The sequence below is a fragment of the Cnephaeus nilssonii genome (genome assembly GCF_951640355.1).
Source record: "Cnephaeus nilssonii genome assembly, chromosome: 13".
In the NCBI taxonomy this organism is placed as follows: domain Eukaryota; kingdom Metazoa; phylum Chordata; class Mammalia; order Chiroptera; family Vespertilionidae; genus Cnephaeus; species Cnephaeus nilssonii.
In genome coordinates, this window is record NC_137084.1 from 81,320,195 (window position 1) to 81,337,305 (window position 17,111).

General features: G+C 66.0%; 1 protein-coding gene across 1 annotated transcript in view; it reads right to left on the reverse strand.

The window, feature by feature from the left end:
• Positions 1-929: 929 nt before the first annotated feature.
• Positions 930-17,111, reverse strand: part of LOC307110221 (FXYD domain-containing ion transport regulator 6-like) — a 53,839-nt gene continuing 37,657 nt past the window's right edge. The window contains exons 7-13 of the mRNA XM_079789203.1: positions 9,097-9,133; positions 6,744-6,808; positions 4,561-4,599; positions 4,332-4,406; positions 2,800-2,836; positions 2,631-2,661; positions 930-2,368 (exon numbers count right to left, since the gene is read on the reverse strand). Of these exons, the coding sequence (XP_079645329.1) occupies positions 2,637-2,661; positions 2,800-2,836; positions 4,332-4,406; positions 4,561-4,599; positions 6,744-6,808; positions 9,097-9,133 (278 nt within the window). The 3' untranslated portion in view covers positions 930-2,368; positions 2,631-2,636. The remainder of the gene's footprint in view (positions 2,369-2,630; positions 2,662-2,799; positions 2,837-4,331; positions 4,407-4,560; positions 4,600-6,743; positions 6,809-9,096; positions 9,134-17,111) is intronic.

A 17,111-nucleotide genomic window follows, 5' to 3' on the forward strand; every position in this document is an offset into this window, starting at 1 on the left:
GGATCACCCCGCAGGAGGGCGCGGTGCCCCTGAGGGGTGCAAGGGAAGGAGGCGAGCTCAGGGCTCTCTCAGGAACCTGGCCTCCTGGCAGACCATTCTGGGGGCCCCTCCTCCCTGCAAAGCCACCTGCCCCCCCCCCCACGCCCCGGTCCTCCTCCCTCCCCCCCCCCCTCCCCCCCCCGCTCCTTCCCCGCCCAGCCCTAAGCAAGAGGGTGGAAAACCCAGGTTTGAAGAGTTCCAGTAGGACACGCGCCCCCTCTGGTGGTGAGGATGGGAACTGCAGGCCCTCAGACAGGCCGTTTCTGTCGCTGTTGTGATGGAGAGAAATGCATCCAATCCCTTCTCAGGCTGGGCTACTCCGTGATTCCATTTGCATGGGTTGTGGAAGGTCCCCAAGGGAAACGAGAGTCTAGTAGCTCCCGTCCACGAGACCTTCATGGGAAGGGAAGGGAAGTGACGGGAAGGGCCAGGGCCGGGAGCGGGTCCAGGTCGGCAGGATGCCACTGGGTCCCTGGCTCTAGCACGGCCGCTCTCCAGAGCGCCTGCAGCTTGTCAGGCGCCAGACCAGGTGGACAGTCCGCAGGCCTGGAGGTGCTGGGTGTCTGGCGGCTGAGCAGCACCCCAGGTCCTCCGGCAGACGCCCTGGTCCCCACGGCGCCTCGGGTTCCCTGGGATGGAGGGTTTGCAGCAGCGACAGAGAGGGGCCGTCTCCCTCCAGCGCAGCCGGCAGACGCGGGGCCTGTGTGCAAACACTCCCCTCCCGCCGCTGCGTTCTCCCCTGCGGCCACGGGCCTCTTCCTGTGGGTGCTGCTGCTCATCCAGGAAGCTGCAGGAGCCCCTGAAAGCCCGCAGGGGACCCCCCTTTCCTGTCCCATCCCCCACGGCCATGGACAGCCCACGTGTGCCCATCTCGTGGATAAGAACACAGTTCTATGCAGGGCTTGGCCCCTCACATTCTGTTTGTCACAGCGCCCCCTGCAGGGCACCTTCTGAGGAGGGGGCTCTCCTTCGCTCTCTGAAGGACGGTCTGTGTTCAGGCCTGGGGCTCTGTGTGGCTGTGGGCTGGGTCCGGGGCAGCGGGTAAGACAGAGAGCTCCATTCTCACGTGGAATGGTGTCTCACCCTGCCTCTGCTGCCCAAACCACCCTGCTCATTTTATTTTATTTTTAAATATGTTTTCATTGATTTCAGAGAGGAGGGGAGAGGAAGACAGAAATAGAAACATCAGTGATGAGAGAGAGTCTTTGATCGGCTGCCTCCTGCACACCCCACACTGGGGATCGAGCCTGAACCGTGACCTCCTGGTTCATAGGTCGACGCTCAACCACTGAGCCACGCCAGCCAGGCCCCCCGGTCACTTTAAACTCCGCACACTTGCTACCGACGTGGCTTCCCGGCCAGTCCTCCCCTCCCCTGCCTCGGAGGCCTGCAGACCCAAAGGAGGAAACTGGACACCAGGTGGTGCCAGGACCCGCCATCCCTCCAGCCCCCTGAAGGCCTCCGTGGGGAAGGCAGGGGGAGGGCCGACGCTGCCCACGGGGGGGCTGGGGCACTGCAGGCCCACAGGCGTTAGGAAGTGGGCGTGCGAGAGGGCCAGCCTGACCACCTTGGGCCGAAGCTGTCTTGACCGGGGCCCGCCGGGATGGACAGGGCCTGCAGGAAGTGGTAACAAGACCCCCTCACTACTCACTCCCTAGCCCCTCGTCCTGGGATCAACCAAACCAGCACCCAAATACAGATACATGGGGTGGGGGTGGGGGGGAGGAAGGCCTCGATGAGCCAGAGCAGAGAAAGCGTGGCTGGGGCTCAGCACCAGGGTCAGGAGGCCGGCAGGGGAGAGCACGTGCTGGGCGGCAGAGCACCGGCCTGGCATGTGGGTGCACGTGGGGAGATGGCGCATAGTGTGGCCACCACCTGCTGCAGGTTGGGCAGCCCAGGCCGGTGCACAGCAGCCTGCAGCGGGCGCCTCCAAGCGGCACCCAGGCCTGGCCAGCGGCCCCAGCAGCTCTGAGCCTGTGGCCTTTGGATCCTGGTCCCTCTCGGCCTGGCATTGGAAGACGGGCTGAGTCCGCGTCCGGCGCGTGGTGATTCGGGGCAAGGAGAGGCGTGCGGGCTCTTACCATGAATGGGAGAGCCGGAGACCAGGCTGTATCGCACCCCCACCTGGAGGAGGGAGCCGGGGCGGCTAAGGGAGAGGCGGGAGCGAGGCGGCGAAGAAGCCAAGTCTGAGCTCAGCTTTATTATTAGGAAAAGGCTGCACTGCGGGGAGGGGGCCCTCCAGGGTTTCCACGAAGCCCGGTGCTCCCTTCAGCCCGAGGGCCTGGCCCGCCGGGGACAGGGGCCTGCGGCGGCGGTGGCCTGGCCGGTTCTGGAAGACAAAGGCAGGGTGTGGGCAGCCACGGGCCAGGCCAGGATTTCCCGTCTTTCCTGATTTCTCTCACCTTTCTCCAGGGCATCTCTGCAGCCCCCTTGGCCGCACACGCCTGCCAGGCACTTGGCCATCATTTGAAACGCACGATGGGTGACAGGCGCCTGGTGGATGAATGGACGCCCTACCACTCTCCCGCCCAGCCCCAAACCCTCTCCTTCCTCCACGGCCACCCGGCGCCCGCCCAGCCCTTCCCGCGCACCTGCCATCACAGCTCCTCGTCGGCGCCCGGCCTGGGTGGGGAGGAGAGGAGGCGGGTGAGAGGCCAGTGGGGAGATGGGAAGTCTAGGGCCCTGAGGTTGGGGACCCTTCCTAACGGGCCTCAGAGACCCGCCTCGTCCCGCCCACCTCGGCCCCCTGCAGGCACTCACCGGTGCTTCCTTTTGCCCCCGCAGCGCAGCCTTTTGCCTTAAAGAGAAAAGCGGTGGGTTCCCGTGGGCCCCTCACTTCCAGGAGGCCTCCTCCCCTGGAGACTCAGCTCTGGCCCTTCCCGCCCCCCTGCCGGCCGCACAGAGGGCCAGGCCAGGCCAGGCCCAGGGCAATCTGTCGGTCAGCGAGCACCGACTCAGTGGGTCCACGGTGGCCCTGGGCCCTGGCAATGCCCTTAGCCCCGTGCTGGGCACAGAGTAGCTGCTCAGTGGACCTTGGAGACCGCCGGCGGGAGTCCTCGGTGCTGCCTCCGCCTGTGAGCTCAGCTCCACCCTGTGCCGCCTCCAGGGGCCCTGGGAGCCGGGCACAGGTCTGCAGACAGAGCCGGGGTGGAGAGCGCTGCCCGGCGCCTTAGGTCCCGGGACACCATCCGTCTCTGTCCACTCAGCGCATTTCCGGGTATTTTTCTTCTGGTTGCATCAAAACAAATCAACGCATCCTTCTTGTCCCTGTCCCTGCCGTCCCCGGAACCCGCGGCCCACGTCGGCCCCTCTGCGTGCCTGCTTCCACCTTAGGGGGGCAGGGGATCACCCCTACTCCACAGCGGAGCAGCTCTGGCCCCGGGAGCTGGGGTTCCACGTGAACCGGCAGCAGGGCCCCCGACCTCAGCTCCCAGCCACCCAGGCTTCCCAGCAGCAGGTGGGAGTGGGTGCAGGGTAGGCACCCCCGGGTGCAGCTGAACCAGCTCTGCTCTGAGCGGCTGGGAGCCCGTGGGCAAGTCGCTGACCCTGCAGGGTGAGCCCACTTTCTCATCTGGAGAATGGGACAGGCGTGGCCAGGGAGGCTGAGAAGAGTAAATGGGCTGGAGGTAGCTCAGGCCAAGAACGTGCCGGACCTGAGGGTGTGAGTGTCCGGTAGAGGCTAGTAGAGGGAACCTCCCTTCCCTGCCCCCCTCCACTTATGGGGGACCCTCCCAGCGTCAGAGGGAGCCAGTCGCCCATCCTGGCAGCTCCTGGGTCCCCTGGAGGGTACACTTTATTTCATTTTTTCTTTTTCTATATCTTTTTATTTCAGAGAGGAAGGGAGAGGGGGAGAGAGAGAGAAACATCAATGATGAGAGAGAACCATTGATCGGCTGCCTCCTGCACGCCCCACACTGGGGATCGAGCCCGCAACCCGGGCATGTGCCCTGACCGGAATCGAACTCTGACCTCCTGGTTCCTAGGTCGACACTCGACCACTGGCCCACACCAGCTGGGTTAGGGTGCACTTTAGAAAGATGGAACCTCCTCTGTGTGGTCCAAGGACCAAGCAGGGAGACACCCCAAGATGCCTCCCTGCATCAGGGCGTTGCTGGGTCCCCACATCCAGCCCAGGGCAGGGAGGAGAGAGGAAGGGAGGGGAAGGGAGGTTGGGAAGGAGAGAGTCACTCCTCCCCCAGGGCCTGGACAGGGGAGAGGGGTCCCCCCGCCGGGAGGCAGGGGCTCAGGAAGGACGTGCCCCCTGCACCCTAACACGAGGCAGCCCCACTTACTGAGGATGATGATGAGCCCCACCACGAAGGCCAGGCCGGCAAAGATCAGGCCCCCTTTGCGGACGGCCTCGTAGTCTGGAGACGGAGAGGCAGGGAGGGTGGGTTACAGACACCCTTTCCTGCAGCCCAGCTGGCAGACCCCCGCCCCGTCCCTGGGGAAGGCGGGGTCACCGCCCAGGCGGGGAGGGCTGGGCGAACAGTGGGGGAGCAGGAGGGGCACCAGGCTTACCGTAGTGGAACGGGTCCACGTCCCCCGCAGGGCTGCCACCTGGAGAGACAGGGGAGGGCAGGTCACGACGTGGGGTGTTCCAGCCACAGACACGTGGGGCTCTGTCCCCGCCCCACACCCCCAGAGCCCAGTGGGCAAGAGGGGGCTGGTGAGGGGAGTCCCCGGGAGAGGAGGCTGGCGGTGGGCGAACACCTCTGCCAGGGCTGCCTCGGAAGGACAAGGATGCGGCCAGCCCAGCCGGGACCAAACGCTGAGCAGCCACGCGCCGCCTGGCGCTGGGAGGGCCGCCCCCTCCGGGTGCACACAAAGCAGGAAAAGGCCTCGACATCTGCGAGGCGGACGGACGGACGGACAGGAGGGGGAGGGAGCTGAAGCCCAGTTGGGAGGCTCGTCTGAAATCCCAGGAAGGCCGGAGGCAGGACGGTCCTGAACCAGGCTTCTAGATCAGGCGCCCTCAAACCACGGCCCGCGGGCCACATGCGGGTGTTTTTGCCGTTTTGTTTTTTTACTTCAAAATAAGATATGTGCAGTGTGCATAGGAATTTGTTCATAGTTTTTTTTAAACTACAGTCCGGCCCTCCCACGGTCTGAGGGACAGTGAACTGGCCCCCCGTTTGAAAAGTTTGAGGACCCCTGTAGATGCTTCTCTCTGAGCTGCTCTCCGCGGGAGCAGGCTGGTTGAAGAGACATTGCCACACGGCCCCGTGTGCCAGGCCGCCCCGTCCTCGGGAGCCGCGGGCACTGATGGTCCAGCAGCCGCGGGGAGGGGGCGGCCCTGGGGCTGGAACCCAGAACGTGGTGTGAGGACGGAGGGACTTCACCCTCTTGCTGGGCTGCCTCTCAGAGTCGGAAGGAAGGAGACCTGGGCAGCCCTGCCTCCTGCTGCCTCGCCCGGGCCTTCGCCCTGGCACCCACCCTGGCACAGAAGTGCCCGCAGCAGCCGGCAGCCCCGCCCTCGGCCCTGGAACTGGGCGCACTCGTCCTTGGGGACCTGGCAGGCAGCCATAGCTCCCCGCCACGGCGAGGCCCCACTCCTGCCCTCTTTGAGCCCCTCCTCGGCACGAGGGAAGTGGTGCCCGAGGTGGAAGGGGAGAGCACGTTGGCACCGCCCGGGCTGTGCTGAGCTGTGCCCTGGAGGCCGCAGGGCTGGCAACCCAGCTTCCCGACGTGAGCTCCCTGGGCCTGAGCAAGCAGCTGGGAGGACCGGCCTGGGCCCGCCCGCCACCAGAGGCCGAGGGGAGGCAGGGGGTCCATCCCACACAGAGGCCGAGGGGAGGCAGCGGGCCTGAGCCTTCCCCACACAGAGGCCGAGGGGAGGCAGCGGGCCTGAGCCTTCCCCACACAGAGGCCGAGGGGAGGCAGCGGGCCTGAGCCTTCCCCACACAGAGGCCGAGGGGAGGCAGAGGGCCTGAGCCTTCCCCACACAGAGGCCGAGGGGAGGCAGCGGGCCTGAGCCTTCCCCACACAGAGGCCGAGGGGAGGCAGCGGGTCCATCCCACACAGAGGCCGAGGGGAGGCAGCGGGTCCATCCCACACAGAGGCCGGGGGGAGGCAGAGGGCCGGGCCATCCCACACAGAGGCCGAGGGGAGGCAGCAGGCCGGGCCATCCCACACAGAGGCTGAGGGGAGGCAGCGGGTCCATCCCACACAGAGGCCTGGAGGCTGTCCGAGTTCAGGCCTCGTCCAAGGTCCCGTGGGAGTTAGTGTCAGAGGCCTGCCTACACGGGCCCCTCACCACACAGGTCTGAGAAGCCACCACAGTCAGCAAAGGCCCTGCTGGCGTCCAGGCCGAGTCCCCTCCGTGACGGCCACCCTCTGGGGCTGGGCCTTTACTGGGGCCTCGCCGAAGCCCAGAGCGGCTGCTGCCCCCCAGCACCCCCACCCGGACTGCCGCCTGCCTCCTGCTCTGAGCCCAGGCAGCCGGGAAACGAGGAACCAGGACAGGCGCCCGCGCCCAGGCCACGCTGGCACCCCTGGGGTCCGAGGTTCTGCATTCCAGCTGTGGTGAAGGCGGGGTCCTGTTAAAGCGGATTCCCTTCCACAGGAGGCGGCCCTGGGGAGGGAGGGCGCTGTGCGGGCAGGCAGAGGCCGGGGCGGGGGGCGTGTGGGATCCGGCTGCCCCTCCAGACGTGGTCCCAGCGAGGCCGCCTGGGTCCCCACGCATCTGGTCTGCACACACTCACCCTCGGCCGTGGGCACCCCTGCCATTGCCCCGTAGACTGGATCCTGCTGCCTCCGCCCGCCGCCTCTGCCCGGAGATTGCCGGGCAGCCGCGGGGTGGCCGGGATGAGGTGGGGGCATTAAACATTAACAGTGCCAGCTAATGTTTACCCGGGACCCAGAGAGCCTGGCGTGGACAGGGGGCTCCGTGGGGCGTGAGGAGTGCCCGGCAGGCGGGGCAGGAGCTGGCTGGGGTTCCAGACCCTCCCCACGGAAATTTCCAGAGCGCAGGGCCAGGAGGGTGGGCCAGGGTGCGCCTCCCCACACCAGGCCTGCTGGGGCTGCCGCAGGCACAGCAAACGGGAATTCAAACTGTCAGTGTGTGCTGTCCCCAGGGCAGGGCAGGCCCTCGGAGGCCCCACCCTGCAGCTGCCCCTGAACCTAGCAGTGGAGGTCCCTGTCTCAGCGAGTTTCCCCAGGTACTCGGGCTGCAGGGCGGTCCCCTCCCACCTCCCGGCCCCCTGCGCCCTCCAGGCAGGGCACACCCCCAGGCCTCTGCTGCCTCCCTCTCTCAACTCCCCCCAGCTGCTCACACCTCAGAGAGCTCAGCCATCCCTGCCCAGCCTCGCCCTGCCGCTGCACTTCCCTTTCCAGCCACTAGGGGCGGTTGGCATCCAGGTTTCAAGGTTGCAAGGGAGAACCCACAAGAGGGGTCAAGCTCACACAGGGCGAAGGCCCTGCTTTTACAATGGACGGTGCAGGCTCCTGACCGGTGCTTTGTCTTATTTCCCCGTTTCCCAGGGGAGTTGTCCGTGGCCCAGAGAGGTCAGGGCTCTGTCCCAAGGTTGCACAGCCATGAGGGGGAGGGGGAGGAGGAGAGGACAGCCAGGCGCTGGGCTGTAGGTCAGGTGCTTTCCCACGCCTCTGATACCCCCTCCCCCTCTGCTGTGGCCTCTTTACCTCGGGGGCCCTGGCACTGGGCACCCCGAAGGTGCTCAGCTTCCTGGCTGGGTGAGTTCTAGTCCATTGAATCGACCTCCAAAAAAAGCTGATGCTCAATAGCACCAAGGCCAGGGGTCCGTGCAGGGGGAGGCTCATCACCCCCGGGGGACCCTCCTTGAGCAGCGGTGGGGTCAAGGGGTGAGTTCAGGGCCTCTGCCACGTGACTGGGCTCCCTGTGCCTCAGTCCCCGGCTGTGGGTGAGGTGGGGTGCCCCCTCCCAGGGCACAGGGCCACTGGCTGTGCTGACGGAGGAATCACTGCCCCTGCCACGTCGTGTGGAGCGCCCGCTGTTGGACGCAGAGAGCACCCTCCGAGGAGAAGGGGATGCCCGGCAGCCGGGAGCCAGGCCCCTCAGCTCCCCTCGCGTTCAGGGCTGTGGCCTGGCCGTCACACTCGCATGCACTGACCCCGGAGGCCAGGCGTGCTCCCTCCACAGATAAACAACAGGCTGAATCTGTGCTCCCCACAGGACCCTGGAGGTGCCGGGGTGGCCAGGGTGCCACTGGGCGTGCCAGGAAGAATGGGTGCAGGAGGCCGAGGGGCTTGTCTGAAAACCCGCTCAGTGGCCACACCAGGGCTGGACGCCCAGGCGCCGAGGCTGCGCCCGCCACGCCCGCACTCGCCCCAGGGCCCCGCTGTCCTCAGTGCACGCTCTCCCGGCATCGTGGCATCTGTCTATGCTGCAAGCCATCCTGGGTCTTCCTGGAATAATAGGGGATACAAGCACAGGTGGAAAGATGGATAAATGGATGGATGGATGGACAGATAGGTGATAGTAGATGATAGATAGATAGATAGATAGATAGATAGATAGATAGATAGATAGATTGATAGATGATAGATGACAGATGATAGATTAGATAGATATAGATAGATAGATAGATGATAGATGATAGATGACAGATAGACAGATGGTAGATTAGATAGATACAGATAGATGACAGATGACAGATTAGATAGATACAGATAGATAGGTGATAGATGATAGATGACAGATAGATAGATGATAGATAGACAGATAGAGAGACAGGCAGGTGGTCATAGAGGAAAGAGGATGAGGAGAGCGCGCTGATACTGCATTTTTGAACTCTGTGCTAAGCTTACAAAACCCTCATCATTAACCCTCACGGTGCTGTGAGTGAGGAAGGCGCTCGCCCCCCGGGGTGCGATGAAGAAACGGGAGCGCAGCGACTTTAATTAACTTCCCAGCAGGCACGGGCGAAGGGGAAGGGGAGGGCAGTGAGCCCAGGCCTCGGCACGCACGACACCAAGAGGGCCTCCCTCGCTCCTGCCCGGCCCCTCTGGGAGGGCAGGAGGGGCACCCCTGGGTCGGAGTCTGGGAGGGGGAGGGACTTAGGGGCTTAGGGGACTCACCCAGGTACCACCTGCCCATGGCGGAGCCGCTGTGTCCCTGTGGGAGAGCCGGGAGTGCCTGTGGCTGAGGGCCTGGGCGTCCCTCCCTCCACACCACAACCGCCCCGCGGGGAGGAAGAGACGCGCCAGGAGGAGGGGCTGGCCAGGCAGCCTCACCTGTGCCAGCATGCCCGGCGCGGCGCGTGAGGCCCAGGAGCCACGTGAGGGGCAAGGAGGGGGGAGCTGGGAGCACTGCAAGGCACACCGCAGCCCACATGGCCCTCCGCCCAGGCCCCGGCCACATCCAGACCCTCCAGGCTGCCGGGTGCCCGCCAAGGTCACAGGGACCTAGCAGGGCGCCGGCTGAGGCCGGGCCGCTGGTGGCTGAGGGGGACGCTCGGGGCATTTGGGGGGCCCCGAGCCTTTATTCAGCTGTACCTCATTCCTCCAGCCCGGTCGGCCTTTGCCCTGATACCCCTGCCCCAAGGCCCCGTCTGTAGCCAGGAGTCCCTGGCTATGGGCCAGCAGCCTGGGGGCTGCCTGGGGCCAATGGGTGCTCTTGGGGGGCCCAGCAGCCCCTGAGGTGATTCCCACAGGAGGAGGGGCTGCTGGGCGGCTGTCCCCAGGGTCCTGCCTCCTTAGCTGCCCCCATGGGGTCCTCGGGGACCACAGCAGGTGTGATGTCAGGCCAGCACCCCAAAGCCGCCTGGAGACACCAGCAGCCCCGTGGGGCCTCCAGGACTGCGGCTGGCGGGGGGCATGGCCGGCAGCAGGTTCCGGATGCGGGGCAGGTGTGGAGGCTGCGTCCCAGGGGCAGGCGTGGGGGCAGGACCAGCAGGGCGGTCCCCGCGGGCTCAGCCTGTCCCGTCCCCGGGCTGCTGGCTGGGCAGCACCTCGTGGCTGCCTGCTTGGCTCCCAGCGCAGAGGCTGAGAGCAGGGCCGGGAAGGTGCTGCTGCGGCCCAGCCTCTGACCTGTGACCACGGCCTCTGTCCCTCCTCAGCCACACTCCCCCCGAGGGGACCCAGGTGCCCACAGGGAGCAGCCGGACCTCCGTGGGAGTGGAGAGCGCCGGCCAGCGGGGCTTCACCTGGCGGCCAGGGCTCTGACCCGGGTGCCTTGCGGCTCCTGCCACCGCCTGGCAGACGGGCAAACCCGCCCGGGGCAGGGCCGCCGCCGTGACCAGGCCGCGCCACGTTCCCAGGAGGAACTCTGAGCACCCAGGAGCCCGGAGCGCCCGAGCGGAAAGTGCCCACGCTGGGCCCCCGGAGGGGCTCCTGACCCTCGGGGTTAGATGGTCCCTCAGGTTACCCGTGCCACACGTCAGTGGTCCAGAGGAGTGGGCATTTCAGCCAGCCCCCCGCCCCCTCCCCCGTGCTCCCGCAGACCTCCCCCGGGGGGATGCAGCTCCGTCTCACCTGGAGACCTTGGGCCCCGGCCGCCCGCCTCGGGAGGGCCTGCAAGGCCGCCGCACTGAACCACGCAGGGGCTCACTGTCCGCTCAGACCCGCCGGGGCTGCGGTTAGGCCCGCCCTGCCTGCGTCTCAGAACCTCCATGTGCCCCCCCCCCCCCCCCCCGCGGCCTCCCCGGCTTCCTGTGCGCTCCAGCCCGCTGTTCTCCGGAGGCCCTGCCCGCTCCAGCCCGCTGTTCTCCGGAGGCCCTGCCCGCTCCAGCCCGCTGTTCTCCGGGAGGCCCTGCCCGCTCCAGCCCGCTGTTCTCCGGAGGCCCTGCCCGCTCCAGCCCGCTGTTCTCCGGGAGGCCCTGCCCGCTCCAGCCCGCTGTTCTCCGGGAGGCCCTGCCCGCTCCAGCCCGCTGTTCTCCGGGAGGCCCTGCCCGCTCCAGCCCGCTGTTCTCCGGAGGCCCTGCCCGCTCCAGCCCGCTGTTCTCCGGAGGCCCTGCCCGCTCTCAGGGCCTTTGCACTGCCCGTCCCGCCCGGAACGCCCTCCGCAGAGCGCCCGGCCCACCCGCTTCCTTCACGGGCCGCAGGCCCGGCCTCTCACCCCTCTGCCCGGCTCAGACCGCCGCCGTCGCCGTCTCTTCCTCAGTCACACTTGATGTACCTGACCAGGTGTCTGTCTTCCTTCTTTTGTTTCCCTCTCTTTTGACTGAAATGTGAGCTCCCAGAGCCCAAGGATTTTTGTTTCCTGTGTTCATTCCTCGACCCCCTGGCCGGCCCCTGCCCCAGAACGGGGCCAGGCACGTAGTTGACACCGCCCCCCCCCCCCCCCACCACCCGTTTTGTGAAATGAGTAAGTTCCAGGTAAAATGACTTACTTCCCCGGGGCCCAGGCGCACCCCGAACTTGCAGCCTCTTCCCAGGAATCGCCGGCCCTGCAGCAGGCAGCGAGGTCTGATGGCTCCCACAGAGAGCTCCCCAGCCCTTCTTGGGGGTTCGCCTTCCCTGCCCTCCTCACGCGGCCCTCGGCTTCCCCGGGGCCCTGTGCGGTTTTCACAAAAGAATTCATTGTCCTTTCCTGGGAGACCTGCGGGTGCAGGAGGTCCCACCCGCTCACCTCGCTCACACCCAGCCTCCCCGGGGCTCTGCCCTGTCCCCACACCCTGTGGACTGAAGCGCCCGCTGGGGTCCAGGCTGGCACTGGGGACAGGAAGCCCTTCTCTCCAAGGGAGCCCTGGTTCCTTTAACCCGAGGCCCAGGATCCCCTGAGAGCAGCAGGGGAGGGGGGGGAGGGGGAGCATCCTCCTGGTCTCCACATGCTGAGGCCAGGCACCCCCTGACAGCCCGCACCCGCCCCTTCCCCGTGCCTGTGGCCTGGTCTCCCTCGTCTACAGAACGAGGCGGCGGCACCTACCTCGCAGACCCGCTGTAGGATTGAGAGGACATCGATGCGTGGCCAGAAGGTCCTGGTGAGCCAACACCGTGGTCCTCCCTGAGCTGCTTCCCGGAGCAAGGACACTCGCCACAGCCCTTCCCCGGAGGGTCACCCCTGGCCGTGGCCGTTCCAGCAAGACCCCGGCACCTGCCCTCCCCCCTCAGCGTGGTCTCCACAGCCTCCCCCACCAGGCAGGTGGGCCCGACGGGGTGGGAGCGCTACCCTGCTGCCCAGAAAGGCTACAGAGGGGGCAGCAGCCCTGCACCCCCCCTCTGATTGTTCCAAGCTGAAGCCACCGCCACCAGGGGTCAAGGGTCTGTGAGGAGTAGGAGAGGCAGCCCCACCTTCCCTGTCAACACGGCCATGCCCTCGGGACAGTGCCCCCAGCACCGCCCGTCCCCCATCCCTCCCAAGCAGGCTCCCTTGGTCCTGGCCTCCGTCTTGTGGGGCAGCAGCCTGGGCACCCTGCTGGTTCGGCAGGGCAGGGAGGGGCCCCCCAGAACAGCAGCTGAGCTCTGTCTGCCTGGAGCTCAAACAGCGAGGCACGGCCCTCCCCACCAGCCTCCCCGCTGGGGCTTCTCAGCTCCGCCAGCCGCACGGGGCTGCAGGGAGCGCGCCCGGGCTCCAGGCCCCAGCCATCGCCCTGCACGTGGCTCACAGCTGGACAGAGGCCACAGAAAGCCCGGCTCCCTGCTCAGGTCTCCATGGCACGGCGGCCGGCGGCGGGGAGGTGGCGCCTCCCAGGCCCGTCTATGCTCCCAGAAGCCTGACCCCCAGGGAGCACGAGCTCCTGCCTCCTGCTGTGGCCACAGAGCCAGGGTCACCGGGGTCTTATAAGGCGGGCCTGGGAGGAGGTGGCCGAGGGTCCGTTTCCTAAGTGCTGGCGTCGAGATGGCCGAGCGGGGGCACCGAGGTCCTGGGAGCTGCCAAGGGCGATGTACTCGGCATCAAGGTGACTGTGTCCTCTGCTCCCTGGGCGGCGGCCGGGCCTGGGACCTGCCTGACCCCTCCCGCCCGAACCCTGGAGAGACGCGCATTCCTGACTGGTCCCGGCCCACGGCCCACGCCTGGGCCTCACCGCAGAGGCTGTTTCTCCCCCGCTGCCTCCTTCCCTGCCCCGACCGCGTCCCTCCTGACTCTGACAGGCAGCTGCAGGCTCACCGCCACCTCCAGGAAGGCGGCAGGAAGGCGGCAGGAGCCACGCCACCCCAGCACCGCCCTGTCCTCCGGGACCTGCGGGGGTGAAGGCCGCCCCGGCCCGGCGGCCACCTCTGTGGCTGACTCCGCAGGCTGCGGCGATCCGGCCTCTGCGGACTCAGCTCGGTGTCTGGTCACTGTGGACTCGTGTCTGCTGCCCACTCTCCTCACTGACACGTGCACCCACCTCAAGGCTCCAATCGTGCCTCAGAGCCGGGGCCCTTCATCGGCTCCCTGCCCCGACAGCCCAGCCAGCAGGTTCCGGGACACCCGCGTGACCCCGGGGACCCCGCTTGACCGGGGAGGGACACGGACAAGTCAGAACTTGAAGCCTGGTCAGGCAGACGGGGAACCTGCTATTAAAGCAAGAAGACAAGGAAATGGATGGCAATATTCATGTTAATAACATGTCTTCACGTAGAATCTTCTAGGTGTCTCTATGTCCACTGGTCTCCTTGACCTTGGGAGGTCACAGGAAGGGTATTGCTGGGCCCATTGCACCGTTGGGGAGACGGAGGCTTCGGTGCCCAGCGTGCCCTCTGGCCAGGAAGGGCTTCATTCTGCAGAGAAGGAAACGGGCAGAGATGCTGGGCTGTGCCCACGCTCACGCACCGGAGGGAAGGGGGCCCCTGAGAGAATGAGAATGCCCGCGCCTCCTGCCCCACCGGCCACCCCCATCCTGGCTCGGAGGGGCCCGTACCCCAACAGCCCGTGCCACCTGTGACCTTCAGAGCATCCCATGGCAGCGCCACCTGAGGCTGCCATCGCCGCCTTGGCAGGCGCCCCACCATTACGCAACCAGGCACGGGCTGGGGCTGGCTCCGTGAAATCACCAGCTCGTGCTGGAGCGGCAGCGGCGGCCCCTGGGGGTCAGCGTGACGGCAATGAATCACACTAATGCCGAGAGGTGACCGTGCTTCCTCTTCGTGGCCTGGAGACAGGTATTTCCAAAGCTCCCCCTGGCCCAGCAAAGGCGCCTGACTCCCTCCCTCCCTCCCTCCCCAGGTGAGGCAGAGCAGCCAGGGACAAGGTGGGGTGAACCAGACCCAGCTGGACAGCCCTCCCTCAGCAGCTCTACTCACCCCCCTGCCTGCGTGCCCTGGGGAGGGCAGGCCTTCCCGCAGAGGGCGGGAGGAGCCCGTGACCTTGGGGTGTGCTTCACCAGCATCCCTCTCACCCCCGCCCTCCCTGCCCCTTGCTCTCTGCCTCTTTCAAGAACACCTTGGCCAGGTCCAACCCACAACCTGGAAAACAACCGGAGAGGTGGGGGGCCGGGAGGCAGCGTGACCCGGTTTGACGTGGCGTTAAGTAACACAAACACCTCCACACAAATAGACTTCAAAATCTGTGGAGTGGACCTCACGGGGCGTCGCTGAGGCGGAAGGTGCCGGACCCCGAGGTCACCGTCACAGGAGACTCGGCGTTCCCTCCCGGCTATGGCGCCACCAGGCAGCTCTCCCACGCAGCCTGCACCGACCAGGTTACCGAGAGGCGTCAGGAGGCTCCCGGCTGAGTGCAGACATGGGTGCGGCAGGAGCTCCGTGCGGGATCCTGGATTCTCCTTCCCGGGCCCTGCCGGCCGGCCGGCCGCAGAGGGAGAAGGCTGACCCGCAGGCGAAGGGGCGGGTGTCCCGGTTTGGGCTTGGACACTGTCACCTGGCTAGGTTCTCAGAGTCCATTTTGCCTGGAGGACCCCACCAGCTGCTCACTTTCCTGCGGCTCGAACACCTCCCGGGGCGGGACTCACTCCGGTTTGGGGTCATAACGCCTGTGGGGACGAAGGACTCCTTCCCACAAGCCAAGTCCTGCCGCCTCTCACGCCCACCAGGCAGGCCAGCGCCCTTCTCCGCAGCGCAGAGCGGCACTGGCCTGGGCTGGGCCCGGGCTAGGCCCCCAGGAGTGCGGACTGGGGCACACCAGCTGGGAAGCAGATGGCATCGCCTAGGGTTGAGTTCTGAATGTTGCTACCTGGAGTCCTCCACCCAGAGTTCAGCACAGCCAGTGCCCGGTCCATGTTTGCTGCTTTTATTCATTACTAGAGGCCCGATGCACAGAATTCATGCGAGAGCAGGCCTGCCTTCCCCTGGCTGCCGGCACCGGCTTCCATCTCGCACCCGGGACCCGGGCTTCCCTTGTAGCCCCAGCTTCGTTCGGAAGGACGTCCAGTCTAATTAGCATATTATGCTTTTATTATTACTAGAGGTCTGGTGCACGAAATTCGTGCGGGGGGAAGGGGGTCCCCTCAGCCTGGTCTGCACCCTCTCCAATCTGGGACCCCTTGGATATCCCTCTCCAAATCCCAGACTGCTGGCTCCTTAACCGCTCACCTGCCTGCCTGCCTGATTGCCCCTACCTTGCCCCCCTGCCGGCCTGATCGCCCCTAACCGCCTCTGCCTCGGCTCCCAGCCTAAGCCGAAGTCTGGCCTCCCTCTGCTGGAGGCAACCTGGCAGATCAGGGGAAGGCGATGCCCCCATCACCCCGCTGCTGCTGCCACTGGTGGCCACCATGGCTGCCTGAGCCTGGGGCTGGCCCTGGGCAGCGGCAGCCGCTGTGGCTTTGTCCAGATGGACATCTGGAAGACGTCCGCCCTAATTAGCATATTACCCTTTTATTAGTATAGTTATCATCATGGTTATTATTTTGATGACCAGTCTCTGACCTTGATGTGTGGTTTCCAGGCTACTCACTGCCACACAACCCTCCCCAGAGCAGTCTCGCCCGAGGTGGTCTCTCCCCTGGGTCTGGACAGCACTCCACACACACACACACACACCCCAGAAGGGAGCCCAGCCACGCGTGTGCTGTGCAGAGCCTTGGGGACAGACCGTGGCCCTGGATCCGTCACGGGTTTCTCAGTGAGAATGCCCCCTCCCTGCCTCCCTGCTGGGCACAGGGGACAAGTGGCTGCGTGGAGCCAGGCAGAGCCGGGCGAAGCGTCCGTGCGTGTCCCAGAGGAGCAGGCTCTGCCGGCAGTCGTTACGGGAAAGCCGGCGCCTCCTCCTGGACGTCCTTCCGCTTGTCTGTACAGGAGAGCCTCCTCTTAGCGGGTGTGGGAGATGCCCGGTCTTTGTGGCCCTGGCGTCTGCAGACCTCCTGGGGCCGAGCACAGCCAGGCCCGTGAACCCCGACCCTGTGCTCCCCGGATGGGCGTGCGCCTATGTACAAAGTGTAAGCGTGACCCCAGCGACCACTGGGTTCACAAGGTGAACTTGACCTCCACTACACGCCTCCGTCTCTCCAAAGCCCTGTAAACGGCGGGGGAAGCGCCTAGAGGCCATGCAGAGGCAGCACGGAGGTGGGTCAGGGCGGTGGGCAGGGAGTGGCTGGGGCCCCCACCCCCGTCCCTCAGGACCTGTGATCCTGCAGCTCTGAACTCACAGAACCTAGACAGACTCTAGGACACTTCTGAGTCCCCAAGAAGCCCCAGGCATTCTTACGTTAGAGTGAGACGCAGGCCCCGCCCTCCAGGCTGTCTCCCGATGAAGACACCCAACACGCAGAAGTGGGAGGTGGGCGCGCACGATGGCCCCCGCTGTGCGTAAGTGGCCAGCAGCACTTTTTACCAAACTGAGTGGGAATGCCTGCGACAGTCGCTCTAAGTGCCCTGGGCTACAGCCTGTCTGTGATGTCACCACAGCTGGTTCAGACATCCTCTGCCGGCTCTATGCGGCTCGGAGTGTAGGCGGTGCCGTGAAGGGGGCCCAGTGTGACTGGAGCACAGGAAAGAAGGGCCGATTCTCCCTGAAGTCCAGGAAGGCTTCACGGAGGAGGGGGCATTTGGATTGGCAGAAAGAGAAAAGGCTTGGATCATAACCCGCGTGTCAACTGTGCACCTCTCTGTCAAATCCTTAGGTAGTGGCCCCCAAAATGGACCAAAGGGAGCGGTTAGGACCTTTCGCCCCAGGCCAGGGAGCCCTCAGTTAGGCCAGAGGGCACAGGTCCTCCCAGGACTGGGAGGAGGTGGTGGAAATAGAGGGGGAGCAGGAGGGGGAGGGTGAGGAGGGAGGA